Source organism: Onychostoma macrolepis, chromosome 09, assembly GCF_012432095.1.
Source record: "Onychostoma macrolepis isolate SWU-2019 chromosome 09, ASM1243209v1, whole genome shotgun sequence".
Taxonomy (NCBI): domain Eukaryota; kingdom Metazoa; phylum Chordata; class Actinopteri; order Cypriniformes; family Cyprinidae; genus Onychostoma; species Onychostoma macrolepis.
The window spans coordinates 36,579,607-36,598,909 of record NC_081163.1 but is presented as its reverse complement, the minus strand read 5'-3'; the positions used below and the strand labels follow the sequence as shown (position 1 = coordinate 36,598,909).

At 36.9% G+C, this 19,303-nt stretch overlaps 1 protein-coding gene across 6 annotated transcripts in view; it reads right to left on the bottom strand.

Moving 5' to 3' along the window:
- LOC131547140 (cyclin-dependent kinase 16) overlaps nucleotides 1-16,305 on the bottom strand; it is a 45,601-nt gene extending 29,296 nt beyond the window's left edge. For 4 of the 6 annotated variants that reach the window (XM_058787476.1, XM_058787477.1, XM_058787481.1 and 1 more), the window contains exons 1-3: nucleotides 15,909-16,305; nucleotides 4,383-4,535; nucleotides 615-760 (exon numbers count right to left, since the gene is read on the bottom strand). In XM_058787476.1, the coding sequence (XP_058643459.1) occupies nucleotides 615-760; nucleotides 4,383-4,535; nucleotides 15,909-16,134 (525 nt within the window). In that variant the 5' untranslated portion in view covers nucleotides 16,135-16,305. Of the gene's footprint in view, nucleotides 1-614; nucleotides 761-4,382; nucleotides 4,546-15,908 lie in introns of all 6 variants that reach the window. The other 2 variants (XM_058787478.1, XM_058787482.1) reach the window with 2 other exon arrangements.
- Between the last annotated feature and the right edge of the window lie 2,998 nt (nucleotides 16,306-19,303).

Genomic DNA, 19,303 nt, shown 5'->3' with positions numbered 1-19,303 from the left:
GAGGGCTTGCGGGAGTCATAGCCCAGTTCCCTGACAATAGTTATTAAAGTAGTTAAAAGTATCCAAAGTGGTGAATGAGATTTGCCCTGAGATACTGAAAACTTTGGATGTAGTTGGACTTTGGATTTGCGGATGATGTCCTGAAGAGGTGCTCCTCCAAATAACAGAGGTTACCCTTTAAATGTTATTGTAAATAATCATTTTAATTTGAAAGTTCAAAATTAAACTTTGTCTTTTTCAAAAAATATATACACAACAGAAATATACAGAAATTCTGATAAATAAAAAAAATTATAATTTTATTAAAAAAATATTTAAATTAGTCAAAACAATATATAGACTTTAGCAAACTCACATACCATAATATTCGCCAAACTCACAGATGATATTGTAGCTGACAGTATGGCATTGTGGTGTGTGGCCCCTGTGTGCGCTTTGGGCATATGTGAGCATGAGCTTTAGCACTAAGGAACCACAGGATTGCATATTGTGAGTTGCTCCAGGGCAAATAGCAGGCACCATGCTTGAGCTATAGCATGTGCTTAAACTAATATATAATTTGGGCTCAGCATTAAGTGTGAGTCAACTTGTTGGGATGTTTGTTTATTACTCACTTGAGATTGCACATGCATTACCTCATTAGAGATGCGCTGCTGAAGGTTGCGCATACGCACTCTAACAGGACTCTGAACTTCATCAGAAGAGGTTCCTGAAGCTTGATCACTTTCTCCATCTGACCCCATTTTACGATGGACTACATCTGTAAACACACACAAATTTATTACCCCTGATGTCTTGAATTTTATTTTATTGCACATCATATATGTAAAACAAATAAAACCCATAACCATGTTAGGTACACAGAAGGTATCTGGAGCTTGGCAACTCCAGTACTGGGGTGTGTTTCCCAAACGTAATTATGGTAGTAAGTTCCATCATTACCAATAGAGTTCAGTGGAAATTGTGACAATAGCTAGTTAACAATGCTTTTGGAAAATGCACCCCTGGAGAGCCATTGTCCTGCAGAGTTTAGCTCCATCTCTAATAATAATAAAAAATTAAAAAATACAGAAAAATTTAACTGTAGTCATCAAGATTGCTTGAAAATTGAAGGCACTTGTGTTTGATTAGGGATGGAACTAAACTCTGCAGGACAGTGGCTCTCCGGAATCAAAGTTGCCCATCTCTGTACTGGTGTAAAAAAGGGATATTCACACAGACACTGAGCTGCAATGGCAAAGCAACTGGAAATCATTCATTTCTGAGTTGGCAACATGAGCAACAGAGGCTGTTGAAAATACCACAAAGCTGAGTAGCTGGGTTGAGCAATTTAGAAGGACCTTTTAGATAGTTGTGACCTACCCACCCTAGTTTAGGACTTCCTCGATGCAGACAAAGGCATACATCAATAAAATGAAGCTAGAACCCCGGCCCTGATGGGAGTTTTACAAAGTAAGTTTTTATAAAGAATTCAATTATTTTCTTTGCCCCTATTTTTTTCAAAGTGTATAACTTGGCAAATACAGTCTGCACTTTACCTTTTAAAGAAAACCATAACAGTGCCTCTGGATGATATATTGAAGTTTAATAAAGCAAAACGATTGATCTGTGGAAGAATAGCCAGGAGCCACAGGTATTAAAATGCAAGTTGGAACACAAAATTAATAATCACCAAGGACCACGGTTTCAGCTAAACATCTTTACTGTTCTGTTGAAGAAAAAAGTGACCTACCTCTTGTATAGCCTGAGGCTGAGTAAATTAACTGCAGTTTTTCATTTTTGGGTGAACTATCCCTTTAATCTGTGCATTGTTGGGGAGGGGACCATGTCACACAATAGGCATGTTAGAAAAAAAACACTTGACCTACTCATAAAATGGCTCAGGCCAAATTCTACTGAGCATGCAAGACACATTAGGTTGGTTCACATAAATTAACCAGACCAGTGGTCTTCACTATTTTTTTCATGAGAGCCACACTGATAGGACAAAGTCAGTAGGAGAGCCACTTTTACTGCAAAGTATAAAAAGTTACATCGAGTTATAAACAGCATGTCTGCTTATCAATCTGTCATCCCTGAACATACAATATGCAATGCAATACAAAAAGAGGGTGGGGGGGTCATTCTTTATCATTTATCAGTCAAATTTGTAACCGAGACAAGATGATTTCCATTAAAAAGCTGGATTACCTAAACACTGGGAAGACCTTAAGTTATTTCATTTCTACATTAGCCCATCATGTATCTAACCATCCAAGAGCACATTCGGCATTCAGAGCTGGAAAGATCGTCAAAACTGGCAACTCCTTGAGTTAGTGTCATGGATATAAGGGCAGAACAAGTTTAAATATCTTTTCTAGTCTATATTTCCATCTTGTTTTAGGTATTTTTTTAAAATATAAATAATTTGTAATAGAGCAGGCACTGACACCGTGTCTACACCGGACGCGACAGTTGTCGTGTCGTGCCGCGCTGCACTGGAACAGCTGTCTGTCAACACCGGACGCGACAAAGCGACCTTCGCAATGTATTTGAATGTTGTGTCAGTACGTCATAAATAGAACAAGGCATCAGTTTACTGATGGGGATCATGTCATATCATGCCACACTGCATCCAGTGTAGACAACATCACCTAATTATAATGGGTTCTATTTCTTTTGTCACGTCGTGCCACTTGCGTCCGTTGTAGACATGAAGTTTTTTAATGGGTTATGTTATAGCCCTGCTTGTTTTTAATGTTTTTATGAAATATCTGTATTGACTGCATGATCATATCATTGTATTATTTACTCCCATGCGAGCCATAAATTAAAGCTTGGTGAGCCGCCATGGAGGCAGCAGTCTTCAACAAACTTGAACATTTCCCAAAGCCATCTAACACGAAACCTTAACAACTCAAGAGACCTATTCCTTGAGCTACAAGCAGCCAAAGCTGAAGGTTATCCTCCTGGATCGACCTCCGTAGATACTGCATGTGGCATAGTTCAGGAAAGACCAAGTGGAAGTGTTAGCCCATACCCAACAAACGTTCTAACAAATATTTCTCTATAGTTGCAAAAGATCATTGGAGCTTTCTATGCTTCCTTTGGTATGAGAACAATGACGTAATCAAGTAGTGGAGTACCAGATGAGATTGCACGTCTTTGGCAACAGCCCGTCTTCAGCGGTTAAAGGGGCTTCCCTTGCAGGAGAAAGGACTATGGAGCAGAGGCAAGGCAAATTGTGTGAAAAGGAACTTTTATGTGGATGAAGGCCTCATCTCTCTTATCATGGAGTAGGAAGCCATAAAGTTTCCTAAAGGGATTGTTCACCCAGAAATGAAAATTCACTGTTAATTTACTCACCTTCAGGCCATCCAGGGTGCAGGTGTTTTTACTCAGTTGATACTGGCAGTCACACGGATTAAATAGCTGTCATCAATTTCTCAGTTGTTTATCTTCATCTTAAGTTTGTAATTGGTGACATCATATCTCCAGTGCTATGTATGGTACATGCATCTACTACATCATTAAGAATATTAAAGTATAATACTCAGCTAAATTGTTAAATTTCTTTATTGTAATGTTTTTAGAAATGTATAGGTCTCATTTTCCTTTTATTTCATTTTTACTCTGTTTCACATTGTAAGTGGTGATGCTAATAAATCCATCATTCAGTTCAGCTCATTAGATGAACGGTTTTATCTGCCTAGTAGGGGAAGTAGGGGAACTCTTCTTTTATGAATTTTATGAATCAGATAATGTTATCCCCTTTTAAAGTTCAGGGGGCATGAATAGCACTAACTGATCATTTATTATCAGTTACGGTGGTGGCCAAAATGATTAGAACACTAGTATTTTCACCAGCTAAAAAATGGTTTTAAGTCAGTCATTTCTATCTTTTGCTGTAGTACCACTAATGTTAAATATTTCGATGATCACTTTACTCATATACTGTTGCAGAGATTGCACACTTGTAAACAATCCTTTTGGTGTGTCAGATTCCCAACCCTGTTATGTTCAGTTTTTTGAATGACCAGATCTACATCAATCCAATCTACAAAGTTTTGAGATAAGGAAATTTGGTGAAAGGTGGTGTTATGTGCCACCTTGCCTTATGAAAATGGGGGGGAGAACAGTTTTGGCCAGTATTGGATATTTCCTTATTTACTGCTAAATTTATTGTTATATTCTGCAAAATCATTAACACAGTGAATGTGCCCAAATGACAACTGTTGTCCTACAACTCTGTGTAAGAATTCAACAAACTTTGTGGCATTTTTAGTACATCCTTACTAAGAGCATTCATGCATCTGTGTGAACAATCATCAGTGTACAAATGCTTTCTTTAAATGAGTGTGAGTGTGTTTGTATGCAGAGTTTCTGTAAAAGCTTGTTCTCACCACTGTCTCGTGACAAGGGAGGCTCATCCAGTCCGGTGTGTTCAGGAAGCTCTGAGAGACTCTCGTCCACACGCCGTACACTTTGCAAGCTCATGGACAGGCGCTTCTTAATTATCTTCATGCGGTCCATCAAAACTTGACTCTGCCCACGACCTAAAGGATACTTTGGGTTCAGGGCACATATGCACATTCAATAGTTGAAGCTTATAGAATCTTATAAATGCAGCACTATGCAATAATTCATACATGTAATGTCATTGAGCAGGGCTATAGAGGTTTGGGAGTTTTGAGCAAGCACGTGCTAAATCTCAGTCATAAGTGTGTTTGTGAAATCAAGCAAAGTGCAAAAACCATTTGTGTCTTTCTTTGTTACGTATTACACTCTGCATACATCTTCGTATACACATGGAGAAGGACTAAATGGATGAAGACTCCATTAAACAATGGAGAATGTAGCACCAGCTGGTAGAATCACAAAACATGGTTCTCAGGCATCTGAAACAAAATAAACTATTTCTCATAAAAACTGAAAATTAAGTTTACATTAGGGCTGCCCCCTAATAATTGACTAACTTTTAGTCGACCCGAAGGGGCTTGGTCGACCAAAATTTTATGTGGTAATACATCCAAACACTTGCCTATCATTCATCAACATCAAATATGGCTTATCATCTGAAATACGTTAGTAGCAGCAACTTTACATGGCCGCTCAATCTAATGTTAATCTAGAGAAATGTGCACTGTTGAAGTGTCTGTGCGGAGTGTGGAAGCTAAACAGTAGCACTCACTGCAGGACAGATGGAGGCGCTCACTTGCTCTTAAAATACTCCCTCATTTTTGCTCATACAGATAAGAGTAATACATCTTTCAAATCTGTAAAGACTCTACGTTTATTTGTGTGCACTTACAATAAGAACAAAACATTGCGCTTTTGTAAAATGATGAAAGCAATCAGGATGCGCTTTCTGCCGTATCGGTCTCTGTGAACTTGAGTGCGAAACTCAGTGTATGTTTGCCTTACAGACATGAAGGTAAAACTTTATTTTAATTTCTCTTAACTAGTTGCTTACTAGCATGCATATTAGTCATTTATTAGTAGTAATTAAGCACATATTAATACCTTATTCTACATGACCTTATTCTACATCCCTAATCCTACCCAATACCTAAACTTAGCAACTAACTTACTAACTATTAATAAGCAGCAAATTATGAATTTATTGAGGGAAAAGTCATAGTTAATAGTGAATAAGTGTTCCCCATTCTAAAGTGTTACCGACATGAAAAATATATCTATAGAGAGTAAATTGTCTACTTTCAAATTAACCAATTCAAATGGAAAACAATATTCTCAGCTTATATAATCCATACGAAAAATTCATACAGGTGCATTTTGCTTCCATCACCATCATATGTTTTCTCAACCCACAATACCCTCTGTCTTTTTTTTGTCCTCTAAGTATAACGTTTTCAGTCTGATGCTTACAGTTAAGTAATTGTTTTACTGATCATGAGTTCTTACGATGTTATTGTAATTTCTGAAAAAACTGCACTGCACACCTAGTAAAACAACAATATTGCAATTTATTGCTTTGGCCACATCTGCAGTTCTCATGCCTCCCTGAAGCAGAACTATTGCATGTTCACACAGGTGAGCAGGAACCCTGTGCATCTTTCTTCTGGTGTTTTTCAGAGTCAGTAGGAAGGTCTCTTTACAGTCCTAAATTATTGGAACTACGACTTTAATTGCCTACTGCCTATGACGTGTATCAGCAACTGTTCCACAGGTGCTTGGGCAATAATTGCTAATGGGTCATTGAACAAACATGAAACATTGCTTAAACCCTTTCCTGTAAAGATTATTTGGGTTTTACAAAATTATCTTTAAAATACAGTGTCCTGAAAATGGGATTTTTTGCTGAGTGTATTATATTATAAAAAATCTAACTGAACCAAACCAGTCTCTTTCCAGAAAGCAGGTTATGTGACATACCTGGGAAGCCATAACAACTTATTCTCTGAATATAAGTGGTTTCAGAGCAGGTTACAGTATGTTTCAGGGTTAGTTCGCTATCAGCGCCAGTAGCAAACCATGACTCTTGAACCTTGGCCCTCTCCCTACCCTCCTCCGGGGAAAATAAACTACCAGCCTAGATTACAATGTCCTCTTCTAAAAGTTAGCTTTGGCAGTTCCACCTCTGAAACAATTAAGCGGCTAATCCAGCCTTCAGGGGGTCTATATGCACCATGCTACGTATTTAAAATAAAAACACATGATTTTCTATGTGTTGGAAAGCACTCTTATCAGAATGATCTCTTTTTTCTGTTGGGCTTGTGTATGTTTTTCCTCCTTTGTTAATTTCTTTCTTTGTCTTTCCCTGACTTGATGTACACTGAAGTGAAAATAAAAGTCTCACGCAAGCTCATTGCATTTTGACAGAAAAGAGCTCTGAGTCTTTATTTAAAATCATACAACTGTCTGAAAATCTGGCAGCATGCATTTGTGAGAAAATCAAGCCAAGTTTCCTCATAAAAAGGCAAATGAGTCTCACAGTTGTAACACACAATACATATATTTGTCCATACCTCTGCATTTTCTTTCAAACAGAGTTTTGTATTTGCAAATCACTTTGCGTTTGTTTGAAAGTCAAGTTTTTCTTTGCAAAGCAGATTGTGTTTATTTGCAAAACGCTGGATTTGTTTGATGAATATTATCACAAATTCGCTCCATAATAAATACACTACTTTAGCGACAAGACAAAAGGGATTTAGTTGTTGTGAGAACAGCACTGACAGCAGCAATGGTTGTCCCCTCCACCATGTTTAAAGTTTATGACCCGCCCAACTCGGAAATTCTGGTATCAAAATTATTTCAGAATTTCCCAGTATAAATACGACTTGAGAGGCCGTTCACATCCAAGCATGGATCTAATATGCCGCCACGCATACGATTTCTGTCCCAATTGTTTATGTTTACTTAAGACATAACTGTCTTTATGTAAATACTCGCCAACATTTTGACATATTTTATATTTGAGTTTATATGTGCCTGAAAGCCTAAGTATAATTTGCTTGCTTGTGTTCAGCTCCGCCTCAGAGAGTACACACAGAACAAGTATTGTTGGTGATAAATAACAAATATCATTATTAGACTGGCACAGTGGCCTATTAAATGTCCTGACTTATTGGTTGCCAGTTAATTTTATAATTGAGTTCAAAATCTTATTACTAACGCTGAGCTATCTGACTAATTTACTCAACCCCTATAATCCCTCATGAAGCCTAAGATCTGAAGATCAAATTTACTCCAAATGTCAACAACTCACTTAAAGTGCCGGGCAACAGAGCTTTCACTGTGGCATGTCTCACTTATGGAACAGTCTTTCATACCATATTAGGGTTGCTTCTACTTTATCTGCATTCAAATCTAGTCTTAAAACGTAGGCCTATCTCTTTTCATTGTAATGTCTTATTTGCTATTCTCTGCTTATTTTTACCTGTTATCTTATGGTCTTTTATTTTTTTTATTGTAAAGCACTTAGGTCAGCCTTGTTGCTGTTTGTAAATGTGCTTTAGAAACAAACTGAACTGAACTTCAAAATAAGAGTATACAATTTTGTCAATGACAATCATCAAATGACTTTAAATTATGATATTTTGCTTCAGGGTCACTGGGATTTCTTATTTTATCAGCCTGCAATGTACAGTGCATGCTCTAACTAGTGTTAAGCATGGTAGCCCAGGCACACATAGTCATATTAACATTAGTGTTAAGCCGGTGTTCTGACGATTTGTGCTACATTAAAACAGTAGGGAGCACAATTCAACAACTAAAAATGCTACCTATCAGATTGTTCTTTATTAATGTCTGCACCTACTCCATCCCTAAACCTACCCTTACAATAATGCAAATACAGTAATTGTGTGTTGTTCAGTGTGACAAAATGATGCAATATTGATGTGCACATACACAATAAGCCCTGGTAGGATAATCTGAAAATATAGTTGTATTTTAATTATAAAGCACTCTTATCAGAATGATCTCTTTTTCTGTTGGGCTTGTGTATGTTTTTCCTCCTTTGTTAATTTCTTTCTTTGTCTTTCCCTGACTTGATGTACACTGAAGTGAAAATAAAGTCTCACGCAAGCTCATTGCATTTTGACAGAAAAGAGCTCTGAGTCTTTATTTAAAATCATACAACTGTCTGAAAATCTGGCAGCATGCATTTGTGAGAAAATCAAGCCAAGTTTCCTCATAAAAGGCAAATGAGTCTCACAGTTGTAACACACAATACATATATTTGTCCATACCTCTGCATTTTCTTTCAAACAGAGTTCTGTCTTTTTTTTGTCCTCTAAGTATAACGTTTTCAGTCTGATGCTTACAGTTAAGTAATTGTTTTACTGATCATGAGTTCTTACGATGTTATTGTAATTTCTGAAAAACTGCACTGCACACCTAGTAAAACAACAATATTGCAATTTATTGCTTTGGCCACATCTGCAGTTCTCATGCCTCCCTGAAGCAGAACTATTGCATGTTCACACAGGTGAGCAGGAACCCTGTGCATCTTTCTTCTGGTGTTTTTCAGAGTCAGTAGGAAGGTCTCTTTACAGTCCTAAATTATTGGAACTACGACTTTAATTGCCTACTGCCTATGACGTGTATCAGCAACTGTTCCACAGGTGCTTGGGCAATAATTGCTAATGGGTCATTGAACAAACATGAAACATTGCTTAAACCCTTTCCTGTAAAGATTATTTGGGTTTTACAAAATTATCTTTAAAATACAGTGTCCTGAAAATGGGATTTTTTTGCTGAGTGTATTATATTATAAAAAATCTAACTGAACCAAACCAGTCTCTTTCCAGAAAGCAGGTTATGTGACATACCTGGGAAGCCATAACAACTTATTCTCTGAATATAAGTGGTTTCAGAGCAGGTTACAGTATGTTTCAGGGTTAGTTCGCTATCAGCGCCAGTAGCAAACCATGACTCTTGAACCTTGGCCCTCTCCCCTACCCTCCTCCGGGGGAAAATAAACTACCAGCCTAGATTACAATGTCCTCTTCTAAAAGTTAGCTTTGGCAGTTCCACCTCTGAAACAATTAAGCGGCTAATCCAGCCTTCAGGGGGTCTATATGCACCATGCTACGTATTTAAAATAAAAACACATGATTTTCTATGTGTTGGAAAGCACTCTTATCAGAATGATCTCTTTTTTCTGTTGGGCTTGTGTATGTTTTTCCTCCTTTGTTAATTTCTTTCTTTGTCTTTCCCTGACTTGATGTACACTGAAGTGAAAATAAAAGTCTCACGCAAGCTCATTGCATTTTGACAGAAAAGAGCTCTGAGTCTTTATTTAAAATCATACAACTGTCTGAAAATCTGGCAGCATGCATTTGTGAGAAAATCAAGCCAAGTTTCCTCATAAAAAGGCAAATGAGTCTCACAGTTGTAACACACAATACATATATTTGTCCATACCTCTGCATTTTCTTTCAAACAGAGTTTTGTATTTGCAAATCACTTTGCGTTTGTTTGAAAGTCAAGTTTTTCTTTGCAAAGCAGATTGTGTTTATTTGCAAAACGCTGGATTTGTTTGATGAATATTATCACAAATTCGCTCCATAATAAATACACTACTTTAGCGACAAGACAAAGGGATTTAGTTGTTGTGAGAACAGCACTGACAGCAGCAATGGTTGTCCCTCCACCATGTTTAAAGTTTATGACCCAACTCGGAAATTCTGGTATCAAAATTATTTCAGAATTTCCCAGTATAAATCGACTTGAGAGGCCGTTCACATCCAAGCATGGATCTAATATGCCGCCACGCATACGATTTCTGTCCCAATTGTTTATGTTTACTTAAGACATAACTGTCTTTATGTAAATACTCGCCAACATTTTGACATATTTTATATTTGAGTTTATATGTGCCTGAAAGCCTAAGTATAATTTGCTTGCTTGTGTTCAGCTCCGCCTCAGAGAGTACACACAGAACAAGTATTGTTGGTGATAAATAACAAATATCATTATTAGACTGGCACAGTGGCCTATTAAATGTCCTGACTTATTGGTTGCCAGTTAATTTTATAATTGAGTTCAAAATCTTATTACTTGTCTATAAATCTCTGCATAATCAAACGCTGAGCTATCTGACTAATTTACTCAACCCCTATAATCCCTCGTGAAGCCTAAGATCTGAAGATCAAATTTACTCCAAATGTCAACAACTCACTTAAAGTGCCGGGGCAACAGAGCTTTCACTGTGGCATGTCTCACTTATGGAACAGTCTTTCATACCATATTAGGGTTGCTTCTACTTTATCTGCATTCAAATCTAGTCTTAAAACGTAGGCCTATCTCTTTTCATTGTAATGTCTTATTTGCTATTCTCTGCTTATTTTTACCTGTTATCTTATGGTCTTTTATTTTTTTTATTGTAAAGCACTTAGGTCAGCCTTGTTGCTGTTTATAAATGTGCTTTAGAAACAAACTGAACTTCAAAATAAGAGTATACAATTTTTGTCAATGACAATCATCAAATGACTTTAAATTATGATATTTTGCTTCAGGGTCACTGGGATTTCTTATTTTATCAGCCTGCAATGTACAGTGCATGCTCTAACTAGTGTTAAGCATGGTAGCCCAGGCACACATAGTCATATTAACATTAGTGTTAAGCCGGTGTTCTGACGATTTGTGCTACATTAAAACAGTAGGGAGCACAATTCAACAACTAAAAATGCTACCTATCAGATTGTTCTTTATTAATGTCTGCACCTACTCCATCCCTAAACCTACCCTTACAATAATGCAAATACAGTAATTGTGTGTTGTTCAGTGTGACAAAAATGATGCAATATTGATGTGCACATACACAATAAGCCCTGGTAGGATAATCTGAAAATATAGTTGTATTTTAATTATAAAGCACTATTGTAAGTAAGGTTACACTTTAGTTTACGGTGTGCTTGTTACAGTGTAATTATAGGGTAGAGTGGGGAAAACGCCCCCCTTAAGGACTGTGTAAATTTTTTCTGTGAAACAAAAGTTAAATGTGTTCAGAAAGGTTATCATAGTTTTAGTGACAATGACATAAATTATAAACAAAGTATGAAAAAGAGTTTTCATGTTATTAAAACGCCCCCCAGTCTGACAAAGCAATTTGCTTTAAACATTTACAGCAAAATCAAAATACAGACAGCTTTTGCTTAAAATTAAAAAGAATATAATCAATAATTATGAATTACAAAATTATAATAGCCTATTTGAAACATTTTGCTAGCTGATGCTAACTGGCTAGCTAACTAGCTACCTGATGCTAACTTGAGGTCATTTTAAAATATAAAATCCAAATATTTTTATTCAATCAACTAGTTAGAATACATTTGATGGAAACACAAAGGATTTGATGTTCAGAACAGAATAACTACAGTAATTGCTCATTGCCCCCTGGGGGCGTTTTACCCCACTGACTATGTTTGGAAAAAAAAATGTCATTCTGAAAGTATAATTATATTTTTTATTAAATAACACATACTCTCTATCTACAGGCCCTACTGTTCTCATATCATATAGAACTGTGATGTTCTACAAAACAACATGCTTTAAAACTCTTTTTTTCTTACTGCTGAAAATTAGATAATTTACTGTGAAATCAGGTACATCAGCAGTGTAAGCTTCATGGTGAAAACGTCTACATCACTCTCGTCAACGTAGTCCAGTTACAATAAAAAATTATCTTGACTTTATCTTGTGGTTATTTTGGGAAGAACAGTAGGGGGCGTTTTCCCCCACTCTACCCTACATTTAAGTACTGAGTAATATTAATTAACTACATGTACTTACTTTGGGTTTGGGTTTGGCTTAGGGTTACTTGCATGTAATTATGCACAATTAATTGTTATTATAAAAGTAAGTACATGTAATGTGCATCAAAGACACCTTAAAGGGCACCTATTATGCCCCTTTTTACAAGATGTAATATTGGTCTTGGGTGTCCCCAGAATGTGTCTGTGAAGATTCAGCTCAAAATACCCCACAGATCATTTATTATAACATGTATAATATGTCATTGTTGGGACTTGTCTAAAAAAAGAGCTGTTTTGGTGTGCATCACTTTAAATGCAAACGAGCTGCATATTCCCGCCCCGTCTCCAGAAGAGGGCGTAGCATTCACATCTCTGCTTTGCACACCTACAGCAATAAACAGCTAGAAGTAACGTGACTGAGAGCCAAACAAACCGGAAGTGGTACAAAACAGTGCAATCGATTAAAATACATTGATAACATATGCACACAAATACGGTTAAAAAGTTAGCTAAGCACTATAACAACATGATATTCACAAATCAGTCTGGAGTGAAATGGCGATTTGCTCAAAAATCAGAAAAAATAAACAGTATGACACGTCTTCTGGAAGTGAAGCTGGATCATGAACAGCTGATACAGTGAATGGATCTGATCCATCGTTCAAGAAAAAACTTTTTAGCAAAACCTGTCCCTTGTTCAGAAAGCAGTCTGGATTAAAATGATTTGTGCAAACAAATGCATTTAGGTAGATCGGGGCATTCCTTCAGAAACAATAGTAACCCTCTGCGTCTTCAGCGGCTCAGACGTCGGGAGTAAATGACGACTGCTATGTTCATCATTACATCCAACAACAAAACACCTCAATCGCTTTGGAGCCTACATCTGCTCCGGCGGTGAAACAATGGCGGACTGATGACAGCTCACTCAGGGCGGGGCTAACGTAAGACGGGCATGTCAATCAACGATCGTGGGAGGGGCCTGGGTCTGTGTGACATCACACATCCAAGAATCTGAGAATGGCTTGATTTTAGAAAAGGGTTATCATTTATTGGGATAAAAAAAAAAACATTGGGTGGACTTGTGTCATTATAGGGTGGTTGTGTACACACACTGCCAACACACATTTATGTTAAAACAACATGAAAAGTGAATTTTGAAAAGTGAAGTTCTTTAAAATAAAGTGTTACCGTAAGTAACATGTTCTATAATTCTAATACAGTTGCTATGCTAGTTATCAATATCTATTAATTATAAAACTATTATAACAAGGTAATTTTTATTTTATTCTAGTATATTTATAATATTTTGTCATCAGTTTTAATAATGTATTTCTATAATAAAATAAATATGTGATGTTTTATTATATAATTAGCATCAAACAAACAACACACCTCTTATTCTCAGTGATTAAAGGTTAAAGGTGAATGCACTAAGTATGTAAATGGCCACTGAACAAAAGAAGAAGAAATAAATACACAGTATGAAATGCTTTTTCTTAGCGTCCGTTTCCATGGTGACTCTTGTGTGTATTGTGTGTACCCCTGAACATACTCCTGGACACGTTTTTGGAACCAGCATGCCTTGAGAGTTCAGGGTATATGTGATGGTAAGTTAACCTTGCTTTCTGGAATACACTCCTGCTGAAAACTCTTTATAATGCATTTTGGCTGTTTATTTACAGGCCAGCAGTGTTTTGCAAACTTTTGAAAACGTGTTTTAAAGTGCATGTTTTTGAAAATGATACTGTTATCATCAAAGAAAATTGTAAAAAAGGTGAAGTCATGCACATGTGTATCTTTACAAAGCAAACTTTTCAAAAAAGCAAAGGAAAACCTTTACTGTTTTAGTACAATGTTGTCATGTAAATGTACCCTTACTGACCAATATACTCCGACCCCTGCAGAATGTTCACAATCAACAGTGATTAATACTGCCAAGCTCCTCAAAATCATCATAAATGTCACACAGGAACAGTTTTTTTTTTTTTTTTCACATTAAAATTCAAATAATTTGTGGTGAAGTAAAACATTACATTGTTAACATGTTAGGAATAAAGTGTCTTAATAAGGGGTATGAGTAGGATGAATACTATGTGCCCTAAATATACCCAACTGTCCATCCATCCATCTGCTTTCTGAATTGATTATCAATCATCTGTAGGTTTGTGAGAGGGCCGTAACCTTCACACAGAATAGTTCCAGGCGTAGCTGTCACCAGCTGTGAGGCAACAGTTCTAGACCCACTGAGCCATTTTTCACATGTTGACAAAATTACAGCATGATTTTGAATGATGCACAATAAGAATTCAGTGATATAGGCTAAGATGGAGTGAACTATATGACATGAAAAATCATATATACATTCTGCAAAAGTTTAGCCCGGGGGCTTTCTGCCCCAGCTGTGGTACATGCTGTGCTATGACAAATAATTAGCAATTGTTTCTATTTATTCTGTTTAGTTCTTCCCTTAACAACACACTGGATGATGCATCATAATCTTGCTTATGCTAAACTTATATCTAAATACTGTATGTTAGAATTTAAAAGGAAATGAATATCGTTCTTGTTTTTCCTCATCTTACACTGCGGTCTTCTTTTACACACACCACATGTGTCATATTACACATCGAGTGCGGTTTCACTGACACTGATTTGTCACTGCTGAGTAGTAACTGATTACATGTAATCTGGATTATGTAATCAATAAACGAAGTACTTGTAATTAAATTACATTTTAAAATACTCGCAATCAGACTACAGTTAGTTTTTTATTGATTACATGTTATTCACACAATGGCAATACTTTATGCATAATTTATCGATTCTCCCTAATTCCTCTTTTTCATCTTTTAAATGTTCCTTTCTAAATTAGTCTTCCGCTTTGTGGACATAGAGATCAGTCATGATTCAGCTAGCGATATTGCACTAATTATTCATTCATTATTAATTATTAATTACAAGGAACGGAACATATTTTCTTACTCTGTATTTTTATATCAATATGGCACAAGATTATCCTGTTTAAATCAATTTGATAAACGAGTGAGGTCAAAAGTAATCTAAAAGTAGTCTGTGATTATATTACTAACTACAATTTTTATCATGTAATTTGGAGTCAGTAACGGATTACAGTGTGTAAGTAATCTAGCTGCTGGTCTGAGCTGTGCTGTCCAGAACATCTGTTTTTCATATGTGTCTTATAGCACAAATATCCTCAAACACAGGAATAACGGCGACGTGAAGCAGTGTAAAGTTATTTGACTCTAGTCTAAACCAAGCTGTGTGAAGTTTGTTTGTTTAAAACAGTAACTCCGTGTTCAAGTAGCGCTTCTCTACTGCTTCATTGTGTGTAAAAGAGCAGAGTGAGCATCTTGTGTTCATCTAAAACAGAGAGTCATTCTTTTGGGGGGTGAACTGTCCCTTTAAATGATGAAAGATATAAGGACATGTCTTAAAGCAACTCTGTATCTATACACTGACATCTCGTCCCAGTCTGAAACACATGCGTCATTTCATGCACAAATCAATGAATGCCAAACATGTTTATGATAATAACCGCTGCATTAACGCGCAGTGAAGCACCACAATCACACAACTCTGCTCTAGTCGGCCACCGTGCAGAAAGTTGATCGGTGCAGTGATATGTAAAGCATAATGAATCGGTAATGAGGAGGAAAACGCCGCAGCGGTCATACAGCAGCCTACCTGCGGCGGGACGCGACGCGACGCGACGCGTGTGTTCTGTGCTGACGCGGCCGCTTTCACTGACCCCGCTGACTGAAGGACATCTGCACTGGGACTGTTTGAGCTGAATCACCGAGCGAGAACCGATGAACGGACATTTCTCGTGTGCGGGACAGGACTCCTCGTGATCACGTGACCGCGTTGCCCTCCGTGATGAGCTCGCGCTGATGCGCGTTACAGTAAACATCCCGTATCGGAATCACCCCCTTCATGCACCGCTACATCTATGGGACCATTCGTGATATTTCAGCATAATATTTCATATAGGCTACAGAACATTTAAGATATTTCAGAGGCTCGCTGATCTTCGCTGTAGTCGGGCTCATTCTGTAATTTAACCAATGCACTGTTCCCGTTTTAAGATAAGTTCCGCCTCTATTTGATGTTCATTGATGACGATTTTTTTTTTTTTTTTTTGTAAAACCGTCAGCAGCAATAAGCATTCCATAATTGTATGAACTATTAAAAATGTGAAACTTAAAGCAGTAAACTATTATATATATATATATATATATATATATATATATATATATTAGAATTATTGTTGGGTTGTAGGCCATGTGTATGCACAATTAAAATCAGTGTTAAAAATACATTTATGAGAGAAAATGGCATTTAATTTAAAACTTGACCTGACAATGCTGACATGAGTACTGAAAATAAACCCTGAAATATCACAATTTATAATTGAAAAAAATATATATATACACAATAAAAACCAAATTACATAAATATTCACACCCTTGTTGAGTTAAAGCACTTTTGTCAGTGATTTCAGCCTCATGTTTTTGTGAGTATGACGCCACAGTCTTTGCACATCATTCTTCTGTGCAGATCCTCTCATGCTCTCTCAGGTTAGTTTGGGACGTTATATCCAGAATTCTTCAGAGATGTTTGGGTTTGTGTCCGGGCTCCAGCTGGGTCTCTGTGTTTTTGAAAGGCTTCAGTATGAGTTGTTTAGATCTTTTAACTTAGTTTTCATTATGGTTATCTCTGTATCTCTGAGTCCTGCTCGTTCCAATCTTTTTCTGTTTAAGAGTTATTTAACGTGTCACGCTGCCTGAGTGTACTCAGAGTTGGAAGAGAGTGGTAGCCAAACAGTGTCTATTTGAATAACGGCAACCATACAAAATCAAGAAACCAGGAACAGAACTGAGGCCGCTGACAAGACGTCCAAGAAGGAACACCACCAGACCAAGTACGAGTGAAATCGTTTGCGTTAAGATCAAAGCGTAAACAACAAGGTCACCATAGCCACAAGATCCAGACTGTATCAGCACCTAGAGATGACCTCTACAGCCCTGAACGTCAGCGGAGATCAGGACACCCAGATGAGCCCCAGAGACAGATCCCCAGTGAAGACCTCGCCTGCTAGACAGCCATCGGGACAAGACCACAGGATCCAGACGAGTCCTCTGCACAATCTGACTCTGCTGCAGCCCTGAATTAAACTGCTGGTTCATCTGGTCAGAGGAGAACGATGGAGTTTTGGTTCCTTCGACGCACTATTTTCCTGTTTAAGACTGTAAAGCTGCTTTGACTCTGTCTGTATTGTAAAAAGCGCTATATAAGTAACGGTGACTTGACTTAAACCGACCATCATCAAGGTGAAGCTAAAAATGTCAGCTAAATAAATGCAATGCAGTGCACCTCACATTTTTAAACCGTTATGCTGTTCTCATAGCGCATGCTCTTTATGTGCACGCATAAATGCCTGGGGTGCTATATTAGGCTACATTAAAGCTCTGTTTCATATTCAAACCCTAATGAAACTACGAGTATGCAATGTTGTAGTTATGTTGTCAGTTAAGTCATGAAGTTACAAAAGAAGGCGATTAAAGCTGGCTTAAAATTGTGCATGCAAGTATTTATTATTTATGAGTCACATGTAAAGCAGAGTCAGATCTGCATCAAGTTCAGCAGCGGCAGTTTTTAGTAGCACCCAAAATAACTTAATAGCAGTGATGTCTGTTAATCAAAGAACAAAATTAAAAAGAGGGAATCAATAACTTCTGTAGTTTTACTGTATCTTTATTTAATTTAAATTTTAGTGTTTGATAACTTTATTAAATTAGGCTATATTTTCTTGCTGAAGAGCACAGGTAGCTATAGGACATATGACATTTATTATAATGGGTTTATGTGAAGATTGTTTTAAGTTCACTTAAATTAGAAGTTCTCTCAGTACTGTAGTGTTGAATGGCTATAGTCAATGGTAAAATATTAGGGAAAAAATCCAGAGACATCAGTTGGAATCAGTGATACTTGTCTTCAGTCATAAAAAAGGCTGGCATTGAACAAATCTTAAAAAATATATTTTGTTTCTACATTTATTTGATGATTGAATATGAAATTACTGCAATATAAAAGTATAATTAAAAACTTTATTGTTAGGTGGGATTAATCTTGATTAATTATTTTTTTTTTTTTTGTTTTTGACAGCACTAATACAGTCATGGCCAAAAATATCGGCACCCTTGGTAAATATGATCAAAGAAGGCTGTGAAAATGAACAAACTCAAGATGGGTTTGGTGAACACAGGGATAAAAAGTACCCCATGTGTACAATGAAATATACTGCTGTATTTTTGATGTTGTGGGCCTATATTTCTGCTGGAGGTCCTGGACATCTTGTTTAGACGCATGGCATCATGGATTCTATCAAATACCAACAGATAAAAAATCAATAAGTGACTGACTCTGTTAGAAATCTTATAATGGGCCATGTTTGGATCTTCCAGCCATACAATAATCCAAACACAAACCTCAACAACAACACAAACATGGGTCACTGAGCACAAAACCAAGCTTCTGCTGGTCATTCCAGTCCTCTGACCTGAACCCTGTAGAACATGAGTGACCTGAAGAGAAGAAGCTGTGAATCTAAAGGGTCTGGAGTGATTCTGGATGAAGGAATGGTCTCTGATCTCTCGTCAGGTGTCTCTAACCTCATCAGGCATTATAGGAGAACATTTAGAGCTGTTAAACTGGCAAATGGAGGTTTCAAAAAGTATTGAATAAAAGGGTGCCGTTAATTGTGGCCAATGTGTATTAGAGAAAAACATTTTAAATTCTTATTATTCAATGAAAGGTTGTGTGAATTTTTTTAATAAAAGATCAAAAGGATTAACAATGCAGATTAATTTTCAGACTTCTTTGATCTTATTTACCAAGGGTGCTGGTATTTTTGGCCATGACTGTATACACACACACACACACACACAGTGTATAATACAATGCAGGCTATCCACGACATTTTCTCACACAGTTGGTAAGGAGGGGGGGCATGATGTTGTTATTGATGTTATTTGACTGTTAATTCTTGTTTTATATGTTCATTGTTTGTTGATGCATAT